Below are 12,313 nucleotides of genomic sequence, written 5' to 3' on the forward strand. Positions count from 1 at the left end.
AAGGGACTAATTATAGATCTCTCCTGAGAGACACATTCAGAGTATGTCCAATACAGAGGCGAATGCCAGCAGCAAACCACTGAACAGAGAATGGTACCCCGTTGAAGGAATCAGAGAAAGGACTGGTCGAGCTTGAAGGGGCTCAAGACCCCATATGAACAACAATGCCAACCAACCAGAGCTTCCAGGGACTAAGCCACTACCCAAAGACTATACATGGACTGACCCTGGGCTCCAACCTCATAGGTGGCAATGAATAGCCTAGTAAGGGCACCAGTGGAAAGGGAAGCCCTTGTTCTTACCAAGGTTGGACCCCCAGTGCAGGGGAATATGGGAGAGGGCAATTAAGGAAGGGGATGTATAGGCAGAAGACCTGTATGGAAGAGGGGCAGGAGAGGGAACTAATACTGATAATACAATCCAAAAAGGAAAGAAAAACACATTTGTTAAAAACTGTCAAAAGTGAGAATAATGTTACTAATGACCTAGAAAGGAACATCTTTTAATTTTTTTTCTACCTCCCAATGGGTTCTTATTGTCAGAAAACCGGGAAGGGGAATAACCTTTGAAATGTAAGTAAATAAATATATAATAAAAATTTAAAAAAACTTAAGATACATATATTTCATATAAGCAATAAAAATATATTTGTCATATTTTTAATCATTACTTTTAAAAATTCAAGGCTCATGTTATCTAGTTGGATAATTTTGGAAGCACGTTATTAAAAGTTTAATGCCAAAGTTTTGCTTGTGATTATTGAACATGTTACTGTATCTTAAAAAAGATAAAAGCTAATATTTTTTAAGTTGCACAATTTTACTTTGGATGCTGTACATTCTGAAATTCTTTCTCTTTATTATTCCAAGCAAAGTATCACAGTACATTTCATATGAAGTGATTCATGCCAAATGACTTAAGATCTACTTTGACCTGATACTGATAATACAATCCAAAAAGAAAAGAAAAACACATTTGTTAAAAATTGCCAAAAGTGAGAATAATGTTACTAATGACCTAGAAAGGAACATCTTTTAATTTATTTCTACCTCCCAAATTCTACCTCATAGTTTATACCCGCATTTAGAAAAAACTCAAATGACAATAATTTGTTTCTAACACAGGAGGCTTACAAATTCATCTGGCACCTAGCACCTAAACACTACCACACAGAGACAGAAATCTGGTAACATTTATATTTTCCGGATTGAAAAAAAAATCTGAGGAAAGAGGCTTCAAATGTTTTGAGGTTGGTTATAAAGGATAAAGTGTAGGTTTTTTGATCCTCTAAAAATAGCAATTGGGCAAAGAGACCTGAGCTAAAGGACAGGGACGCTGTTAAGACACTGGTTCAAAGTACCAAAGAGCCCAGAGCATGGCTTCAGTGTTACTCCTCCTCAGAGGAGACTACTTAGTGACATATCTCATTTCAGGACTGTTTAAGAAAAGGTTAAGGTTTGGATTCGAGTTGTTGTGACAGAGTTTTAAAGTGATTACATTAAAAAGCAAACCACAAACCAAAGGAGACCTAACTTAGAAAGCGGCTACTAGCCAGATATGGGAGAACAGAAGCATGAAAATCCTGAAAGCCATTAATAAATTATATGCTTTTGAAGAGAAGTGGGCAAAGCATGAATCTATGAGCCCATGGTTTATCCAGACGGAAAGAGAACTTTGCTTACAGGAAATGTCAACTGCTAGCTGGGCATGGTGGCACATACCTTCAATACCAGAGTTGGAGAACCACAACAGATAATCTCTGTGACTCTGAGGCCAGCCTGGTCTACATAGCAAGTTTCAGACCAGCCAAGGCAGCACCATGAGACTCTGTCTCATAGAAAGAAAGAAAGAAAGAAAGAAAGAAAGAAAGAAAGAAAGAAAGAAAGAAAGAAAGAAAGAAAGAAAGAAAGAAAGAAAGAAAGAAAGAAAGAAAGAAAGAAAGAAAGAAAGAAAGAAAGAAAGAAAGAAAGAAAGAAAGAAAGAAAGAAAGAAAGAAAGAAAGAAAGAAAGAAAGAAAGAAAGAAAGAAAGAAAGAGAAAGAGAGAGAGAGAGAGAAAGAGAGAAAGAGAGAGAGGAAGAAAGAAAGAGAGAGAGAGAAAGAGAGAGAGAGAAAGAGAGAGAGAGAGAGAAAGAGAGGGGGGAAGGAAGGAAGGAAGGAAGGAAGGAAGGAAGGAAGGAAGGAAGGAAGGAAGGAGAAAAAAGAAAAGGAGAAAAAAGAAGAGAAAAAAGTAAATAGTTTTTTGGGGGCCTGCATTACCACCCTCAGAAGTACTGTCCAATTCAACCCATTTACCTACAAATTTCATTTTTTTCTTAACAGATGAATAATATCCCATTGTATAAATCTATCACATTTTCATTATCCATTCATGAGTTAGTGTATATCTAAGCTGTTTATAGTTTCTGGCTATTATGAATAGAGAAGCAGTGGAAATGGATGAACATGAAGATGTAGTCTCTTTTGGTTATATGCCAAGATGCTATCTGTGGTAGCTAAATTTTCAGCGTTTGGTGGAATCGTCACCCAGATTTTCACAGTGGCTGTAATACTCCCACCAGCAATGAATAAGTGTTTCCCTTTCCCACATACTCACCAGCATGTGCAAGTAATTTGTTTTATTATTTTGGGCATCCTGATTAGGGTAAAACGAAATCTCAAGATATCTTTATTTGCATTTTCCTTATGGTGAGGGTGTTGAGCACTCCTTTAAGTATTTCTCAGGCATTGGCAGTTCAGGTTTTGAGAACTGTTTAGTTCTATACTCCCATTTTTAATCAGGTTGTTTGATTTCTTAATTTTCAGGTTTTTTTTAGTTTTTTATTCTAGATACTAATTCTCAAATGTATAAGTGGTAGAGTTTTTTTTTTCCCTCATTCTATAGCCTGTTTCTTTGCTTGAATGATGGTGTCCTTTGATGTGCAGAAATTTTTTAGCTTCATAAGGTCCCATTTATTAGTGCTGTGCTAATGGTGTTCTGTGCAGAAAGTCCTTCCCTGTGTCAATAAGTTCAAGACTATTCCCTACTTTCTCTTCCCTAAGATTCAGTGTTTTGGGCATTACACTGAGGTTCTTGATCCATTTGGAGTTCAGTTTTGGGATGGGGATGCATCTAGCAGTTCTTTATCATTTCAGATCACTTTAGATACCTTGGTTTTCAGATCGCTTTAGACACCTTGGTTTTTTGTATTTCTACATAAAGTTGAAGATTGAAGTTTTTTTTTCCATTTCTGTTAAGAATTTTGGTGAGGATTGGATTGACGCTTTTGGTAGGATGGCCATTTTTACAATTTTAATCCTAATGATACAGGAACAGGGGAGATCTTTCTACTTTCCAGGCTATAGTAGGAGACCAGGAAGAAGGAGGGCGTCTTCCAAGGAAGGAGAAATGGGGATAAGAGACTGAAGAAGTAAAGGGGAAATGTGAATAGGAGGGTTAAATGGGAAAAGGGATGGGATGTTAGGGTGCCGGAGGAAATATGGGGAAAGACAACAAACAATGAAGGCCTCTTGGAAAGCCACATGGAAACTTACTAAAGCTTCTGAAAATATGAACATATATGAAAGAAATTTCAATGGAGTCACCATATAATGGAGGAAACAATGCTCCACCCAGACACCTTATGCGATCTCCAGTGCTAAGAACGGGTTACCTCTTGTTGAGTCACTATTCAAGGGATCCGATAGATGCTTCCTGACAAAAGCACAGGCAGCACCCAAGGTTATCAGTTATTCTTCATGACACAACTTACTTATGGCACTGAACATGGCTAAGCTAGGCTGGTGCTCAACCTTACTGACTGGAGCTCCTATTGTTGGAAGGTACCTTGCATGCTACCAGAAGAGGAAGTAATCATTTATATCATCAGCTCTTAAACTGTGTGCCCTCAACAGTGACCTGCCTGCAAGAAATACTGGTGGCACAAATGTTATGAGCATAACCAACCAATTTTTAAAAATACACTACAGCTCATTCTGTGAGAGAAAAACCATACCTGACACTGCTTAAGTGGCCAAGATTGTAAGATCAGATAAGTCATGGGCTCTAGGAGAAAACCTACTACCATATTCTCCTAAAAAGGACATAGCAATAAAATGATTCTTAATGATATATTGCTATTCCTGTAGAGCACGGCATCATTCAACTCCCGTCAGAGAAGTTTCTTCTTGTAGTCAGTGATAATTAACAGACACCCACAACTGGACAATGTATAGGACTGAGAGACTTTTTCAAGCCCTCGCCTCACGGCTATGTGGAGGAGCCAATGATGGTGGAGGACTCCAAGAAAGTTGTGCCTCCAGATGATACAACCGGGCTGAAACACTTACATGTCACAGAGAGTGCAACAGCATGCTCAGGTTCAAAACCTGAGCACCAAGAAGGAGAAAGCAGACACAAAATTCTTCCTCTAACCAAGAAGATATTCAATTGATAACTACTAGGAAAGGGAAATCAGTTTTTCCAATGGAGTGTAACTGGAAAACCCACAATCCAGGTAGACATCATGCCCAGGAGTAGATGGCAAACACAAAACCAACCGCGCGTGTGTGTGTGTGTGTGTGTGTGTGTGTGTGTGTGTGAGAGAGAGAGAGAGAGAGAGAGAGAGAGAGACAGACAGACAGACAGACAGACAGACAGACACAGAGAACTGTGGAAAAAATATGAAGTTGGGTGAGTAAGGAGAACTGGGAGGAGTTGGGGAAGAAGAAAGAACATGACCAAAATATATGAAAAAATATTTTAAAAACATATATACAGATGAGAACTGCCTGGTCTGGCCTCAGTGGGAGAAGAAATGCCTAATCCTCAAAAAACTTGAGGGCCCAGGGAGTAGGGAGGCCTACTGGAGCGGGGGTCATCTTCTTGGAAAGAGGGGGGGAGGAGGAATGGGATGAGGAACTGCGAGAGGGCGGACTGGGAGGGGTAGCAGCTGGACTGTAAAAAAATAAAAGTTGTGTGTGTGTGTGTGTGTGTGTGTGTGTGAACTACTAGTGGGGCATGGTGGCACACACCTTTAATCCTAGTAACTTGAGAGGCTAAGACAAGTGGATTTCTGTGAGGCTGATCTAGTATGCATAGTAAGTTCTACGACAGCCAAAGTTACACAGATAGACTCTGCCACAAACAATCAAACAAACAAAACAAAACAAACCACAAAAAGTCAACTGCTGACTAATAAGGAAGTGGGAGTAGACTGGTAGATAATCATGTTCTAAACGTCATAATCATAATCAGCCAAATACTATCAATATTGATATACTGATCAATAAATCAATATTATCAAAGAGAATAAATAGTAAATAGTAAATCAAGGAGAGCATGAATGACAAATAGCAGGGCACACACTTAAAATTCCTTCCTATGGAATACTTATTAGTAGCAACTGAAAACCAAAACAAAACAAAACAAAAAACACCAAAAACCCCCCAAAACAAAACAAAACATAACTCTTGCAACTATACACTGAAGAAATCTAAAAATCATCTTACTAAATGGATACCATGAGTAAACGATTAATAGACATTGTATACATCCAAATGTGGACCCTTGGACATCTCTGGAAGGAACATACTTAGGAAGTATTCTTTTCTTGACTTTGGTTGGTTGGCCTTTCTTTCCCCACTCTTCCTCCTTTCTATTTTCAAGACAGTCTCACTATGTAGCTCAGGTTATCTCCAAATTCTCAATCATTTTTGTTTCAGACATTGTAGTGACGTGATTAAATGATATGATGGTGTGTATATACCCACCAACCCTAGTTTAGTTAAGTATTATAGTACCTGTTAATACACAACCTGAACAAAATGAGAGAAACCAAGAATATAAAATAAGAGTCGTCCTATCTAAAAATGAATGTGGAAGGATTATTACTTAAAAACTTCAATATTATAAGATAAAGACTAAGACTATGTAAATGTTCAAGATGAAAAGAAAAAAATTAAACACAATAAATGCAGTTATGTACTAGACTGGGACTGTGGAATGGGTAGTGAAGAATATTATTAAGATGATTACAGTAGGGCTGGAGAGATGGCTCAGTGGTTAAGAGCACAGACTGCTCTTCCAGAGGTCCTGAGATCAAATCCCAGCCACCACATGGTGGCTCACAACCATGTGTAGTGGAATCTGATATCTTCTTCTGGTGCGTCTGAAGACAGTGACAGTGTACTCACATATAATAAATAAATCTTTTTTAAAAAGATGATTATTATAATGTTCAGATAAAGTGCAGTGAGAGAGTCATTCCAGCCCAGTGTATCAGGTCCAGCCTAGGGAACCAAAGAAATCAGAGGAAATCTGGATAAATATGGGATTTTCTGTCAAATATTTGAGGGGATGGTTAGGGATGTGAGGGGAAAAAGGGAGGGAGGGAGGAAAAGAAGAAGAGAGAGAGAAAGAGAGAGTGAGAGTGTGTGTGTGTCTATATATAAGGGATTGTTCAGAAAAAGGAGGGAGGGAGCAGGAAAGAGAGAAGAGAGGGAAAGAAAGGGATAAAGATTTCATGTAATAAACTAATGAGCCAAAAAATGAACACTAGATAAAATGGTAAAGGATATCTGAATGTCTGAGTAATGTCAGCAATTTATCGCTAGGTGTGAAACACGTCCAAATAAAAAGTAGACTGATGTGACCAAGACTTCCAAAACATCTTTCTGAAATACCTCCAACACCTCCAACAATGTCTCAGTAACTGCCTGTCAGCTGGTCTGATGGCTGAACGCACGTGAAGAAGAAAGAAAGGAAAGTCAAATTAGCATTTAGTTTTCATTAGACAACTCAAAGGGAGTGATTAAGAACATGGAGATAAAGAATAGTGCATTCTCAGGATCAGCTTAAGGTCTCAACACCATCATTAAAATGAAAGGTCAACTAAGAACACAGAGTGGTTCGTGTATTACAGAACACGCTGGCAAGTTTGTGAGGAAACAATCAAAACAGGAATGTGATCAGCCTTTTACCAGCAATTACCATTGCTATGAAGGACATGATCTGGGACAAGATGAACTACAGGCGCAGACTTGTAAATTATGTCACCTTGGTGACAATGTAACTTCCAAATTTACACAGAAGTAATAGTCTGACAAGTCATTAAATATTTCACAGCAAATATTTCTTAGCTTGGCCCCACTATCTAAAGACTTAAAATGTTGGTATGGCTTCCTACAAAGATCTGACAAAGAGAAATAAACTGAAATGCAGATAATATGTATTTGTTGTTGTTCTGGAATGTAGATAATAAGTATTTTGTTCTACATGAACTTTCGAACTTCCACCATAAAAGAATCATAGTGTAAGTTTGCTTCATGATGGATAACTTTCCTCTGTAATTAAAAATCAGATTTTGTACCCAGAAAAAATAGATTTTGAACTTTAAAGAACATATCAAGACTTCAAATACTATTAATACAAAATTAAGGTTACATTTTATTACAATATTTTATATCTATCTATCTATCATCTATCTATCTATCTATCTATCTATCTATCTATCTATCTATCTATCTATCTATCTATCTGTTTCCATGCTTACTTAAGGTACTAAACCTACACAGTTCATTTAAAAATGCAATATGAAGTTCCAATCCTTGAAAGCTGCTTTTCAAAGGAGCCCATTATATTTTCAATTTTAGCAAAACAAATAACAACAAACAAAAACATGGAATTCAAAATATTCTGCAATGCTGTGTGTCCAATCTAACTTGCATAAGAAAGTTTCTGTACCTGGAGATTGATCTCTGCCTCATAGAAGGTTAGGCATGAGCAGTAATGTCGATCCGAGTCAATATCTGTTAGGACTACCACAAAGAATGTTGGCTGTTTCCGTTCTCTGGACAGGTGCCATCCACCAGGTTGACAAAACTAAAAGGATAAGAGGAAAAGTCATTAAAATTAAAAAAAATTACTATTTCTTAATATATAAAAATATTAAATCATAACATTGCCAATAAAAATATATACTTGAGAGGCTACAGAAATGGTTCACAGGATAAAGTGCTTGTTTCATACGCATGAACACTGAGCTCCAACTCTAGCACTTATGTTTAGAGTGATGGTGTGTACCTGGCATCTTAGTCCTCTGAAGCAGAGACAGAGGAAGAGTCTAGAACCTCACTGATCAGCCAACCTAGCCAACTGCTGATTCAGTAAGAGACTATGTTCCAAAAAGGTACAGGACACTGACCTCTGACTTCCATACGTATGTGTAGGTACACACCTGTGCACAACATATACATACATGTATATCACACACAAATTTATCTATTTGATATAGTATGCTATAAGAGCTAACATCAAAAAAGTTCACAAAATTTTCCATAGATATTATTCTGAGATGTCAATCTACTTTTGACATACGTAGGAACATAGCATCAAGGTAAAAGATTCTTCCTCCAATATTAGAAAAAGTCATAGTAGAAGCTAGAGAGGAAGTGCAGAAAGTCATAGTAGAAGCTAGAAAGGAAGTGCAGAAAGTCATAGTAGAAGCTAGAGAGGAAGTGCAGAAAGTCATAGTAGAAGCTAGAAAGGAAGTGCAGAAAGTCATAGTAGAAGCTAGAGAGGAAGTGCAGAAAGTCACAGTAGCAGCTAGAGAGGAAGTGCAGAAAGTCACAGTAGAAGCTAGAGAGGAAGTGCAGAAAGTCATAGTAGAAGCTAGAGAGGAATTGCAGAAAGTCACAGTAGAAGCTAGAGAGGAAGCGCAGAAAGTCATAGTAGAAGCTAGAGAGGAAGTGCAGAAAGTCATAGTAGAAGCTAGAGAGGAAGTGCAGAAAGTCATAGTAGAAGCTAGAGAGGAAGTGCAGAAAGTCATAGTAGAAGCTAGAGAGGAAGTGCAGAAAGTCATAGTAGAAGCTAGAGAGGAAGTGCAGAAAGTCATAGTAGAAGCTAGAGAGGAAGTGCAGAAAGTCATAGTAGGAGCTAGAGAGGAAGTGCAGAAAGTCATAGTAGGAGCTAGAGAGGAAGTGCAGAAAGTCATAGTAGAAGCTAGAGAGGAATTGCAGAAAGTCACAGTAGAAGCTAGAGAGGAAGCGCAGAAAGTCATAGTAGAAGCTAGAGAGGAAGTGCAGAAAGTCATAGTAGAAGCTAGAGAGGAAGTGCAGAAAGTCATAGTAGAAGCTAGAGAGGAAGTGCAGAAAGTCATAGTAGAAGCTAGAGAGGAAGTGCAGAAAGTCATAGTAGAAGCTAGAGAGGAAGTGCAGAAAGTCATAGTAGAAGCTAGAGAGGAAGTGCAGAAAGTCATAGTAGGAGCTGGAGAGGAAGTGCAGAAAGTCATAGTAGGAGCTAGAGAGGAAGTGCAGAAAGTCATAGTAGAAGCTAGAGAGGAAGTGCAGAAAGTCATAGTAGCAGCTGGAGAGGAAGTGCAGAAAGTCATAGTAGCAGCTGGAGAGGAAGTGCAGAAAGTCATAGTAGGAGCTAGAGAGGAAGTGCAGAAAGTCATAGTAGGAGCTAGAGAGGAAGTGCAGAAAGTCATAGTAGGAGCTAGAGAGGAAGTGCAGAAAGTCATAGTAGAAGCTAGAGAGGAAGTACAGAAAGTCATAGTAGGAGCTAGAGAGGAAGTGCAGAAAGTCATAGTAGGAGCTAGAGAGGAAGTACAGAAAGTCATAGTAGGAGCTAGAGAGGAAGTGCAGAAAGTCATAGTAGAAGCTAGAAAGGAAGTGCAGAAAGTCATAGTAGAAGCTAGAGAGGAAGTGCAGAAAGTCACAGTAGCAGCTAGAGAGGAAGTGCAGAAAGTCACAGTAGAAGCTAGAGAGGAAGTGCAGAAAGTCATAGTAGAAGCTAGAGAGGAATTGCAGAAAGTCACAGTAGAAGCTAGAGAGGAAGCGCAGAAAGTCATAGTAGAAGCTAGAGAGGAAGTGCAGAAAGTCATAGTAGAAGCTAGAGAGGAAGTGCAGAAAGTCATAGTAGAAGCTAGAGAGGAAGTGCAGAAAGTCATAGTAGAAGCTAGAGAGGAAGTGCAGAAAGTCATAGTAGAAGCTAGAGAGGAAGTGCAGAAAGTCATAGTAGCAGCTGGAGAGGAAGTGCAGAAAGTCATAGTAGCAGCTGGAGAGGAAGTGCAGAAAGTCATAGTAGGAGCTAGAGAGGAAGTGCAGAAAGTCATAGTAGGAGCTAGAGAGGAAGTGCAGAAAGTCATAGTAGGAGCTAGAGAGGAAGTGCAGAAAGTCATAGTAGAAGCTAGAGAGGAAGTACAGAACGTCATAGTAGGAGCTAGAGAGGAAGTGCAGAAAGTCATAGTAGGAGCTAGAGAGGAAGTACAGAAAGTCATAGTAGGAGCTAGAGAGGAAGTGCAGAAAGTCATAGTAGAAGCTAGAGAGGAAGTGCAGAAAGTCATAGTAGAAGCTAGAGAGGAAGTGCAGAAAGTCATAGTAGGAGCTAGAGAGGAAGTGCAGAAAGTCATAGTAGAAGCTAGAGAGGAAGTGCAGAAAGTCATAGTAGGAGCTAGAGAGGAAGTGCAGAAAGTCATAGTAGGAGCTAGAGAGGAAGTGCAGAAAGTCATAGTAGGAGCTAGAGAGGAAGTACAGAAAGTCATAGTAGGAGCTAGAGAGGAAGTGCAGAAAGTCATAGTAGAAGCTAGAGAGGAAGTGCAGAAAGTCATAGTAGAAGCTAGAGAGGAAGTGCAGAAAGTCATAGTAGAAGCTAGAGAGGAAGTGCAGAAAGTCATAGTAGGAGCTAGAGAGGAAGTGCAAAATGGGATATTATTTGGGAGAAGAAAGGCAATGACAGCAGGGAACAAATAAGGATAAAGTGAAATGCTGGGTATGTATAGGTGTACTAAACAAAAAATAATTTTAAAAGTAAAATGAGGGGCTACAGAGACTGATATTGTTTAACCAGATCAACAAAGTTCAGACCCCAAAGCCCTTGTAACAAAAAAAAGTATCATCTGTCGTGTGCCTATAACACCAAGGCTGCTAGAAGTAGAGATAAGAGAGATTTCTGGTATATTCTAGCAAAAACAAAAACAAACACCCCACACACACACAACAAACAAGCAAAAAACAAACAACAAACAACAACAACAACAACAAAACAGGTTCCAGAATCAGGGAGAGGTCTTGCCTCAAAGGAATATTAGAATGATAGACATGGGTATCCCACACCCTCCTCTAGCCTCTGTACCCACCATTAATACATGTATATGACACACTTGCACACATTAAAATGATAAATATTCATTGAAATTGTTATAAATCCTTATATGAGAGTAAACTGTATAAGTAACACTCTTTTATAATCCTTACAATTGATGAGCACACAGAGCACTGAGCCAAAAGATCCTGAGAATTAAGTTTTATGGCAAATGGGCACTAGCATGGAACTAACCTTGTTATACTCCAGGGCAGGAGGAAGAGACAACTGGGGTACAGCTAAGAAGTTTAAACAGATTATATATAACAAGCCCAAAAAAATGTTTTCAAAGTCTTACTCTCTTTCAATGACTTTTTTAGTCTAAATTTGGTACATTATTTTTATTAGGTTTTTTCTTCATTAATGGTTCCATAGATACATATGCTAAATGTTAGCTGTGCTATAAACACACCCATTCCTCTCTGACCTCTCTCCCACTGAAACTCTTCTTCCCAACAAGCCTCATTTTCTAAACTGACACAGAATCAGATCCAAGGTGACGAAGGTGACTGGCACTGACTGGAAATGTAACAGAGTTGTACATTCTTCATTGTCTACTGTTACCATTCATTTGACAAACTACTTCTTTGATATAAAGCAAAACCATTCTGTAGATTAATACGAGATGCGTAGCTTCGTACAGGGTGTTGTTCTTATTCATCAGGGGATTGGTGGGTTTGGAAACGCTGCATACCCAGGAGAATAATTTATTTTCATCAAAATTTTACATGAAACTAAAGTTTCAGAAAGGAAAAACTATATTTTAGTTCTAATCCTATCAGATATGTGTCACTTATCAAACTGAGGTCATCTGTCAGAGAAGAGTTCATGAATAAAAAAGTAACTTTTGAGAGTCAACAGACCTATCAAGGGGACACTGGATACTCTTCACTACCTGAAACTAGAAAGGCAACTGTGCATAGTCTCCCCAACCTTCTGTATACATGGTGAATATAAAAATTTAACAGGATCAAAGGTTTCGTGGATCATTTGAACTAAACTGATGGCATACTATAGGGGCCCTTTGGAGAATGGTCTCATTTAGTATCTCTAGATGCCATCGTCCACAGTTTTGAAATCATACTTTACTGACGTGTAGTAAAGAGGCATATGTCATATTTAAACTAAAAAAGTAAATGTGCCATTTTAAAAAGTCTACAAGAGAATTCTTTCTTGTAATAGAAGACAGCAAA

General features: G+C 38.5%; 1 protein-coding gene across 10 annotated transcripts in view; it reads right to left on the bottom strand.

The window, feature by feature from the left end:
• Sbf2 (SET binding factor 2) overlaps positions 1–12,313 on the bottom strand; it is a 368,489-nt gene that overhangs the window by 216,854 nt on the left and 139,322 nt on the right. For 9 of the 10 annotated variants that reach the window (XM_087592570.1, XM_087592563.1, XM_087592543.1 and 6 more), the window contains 1 exon segment: positions 7,722–7,859. In XM_087592570.1, the coding sequence (XP_087448696.1) occupies positions 7,722–7,859 (138 nt within the window). 10 annotated transcript variants of the gene reach the window in all.

The sequence above is a fragment of the Rattus norvegicus genome, chromosome 1 (genome assembly GCF_021556685.1).
Source record: "Rattus norvegicus strain SHRSP/BbbUtx chromosome 1, alternate assembly SHRSP_T2T, whole genome shotgun sequence".
In the NCBI taxonomy this organism is placed as follows: Eukaryota; Metazoa; Chordata; class Mammalia; order Rodentia; family Muridae; genus Rattus; species Rattus norvegicus.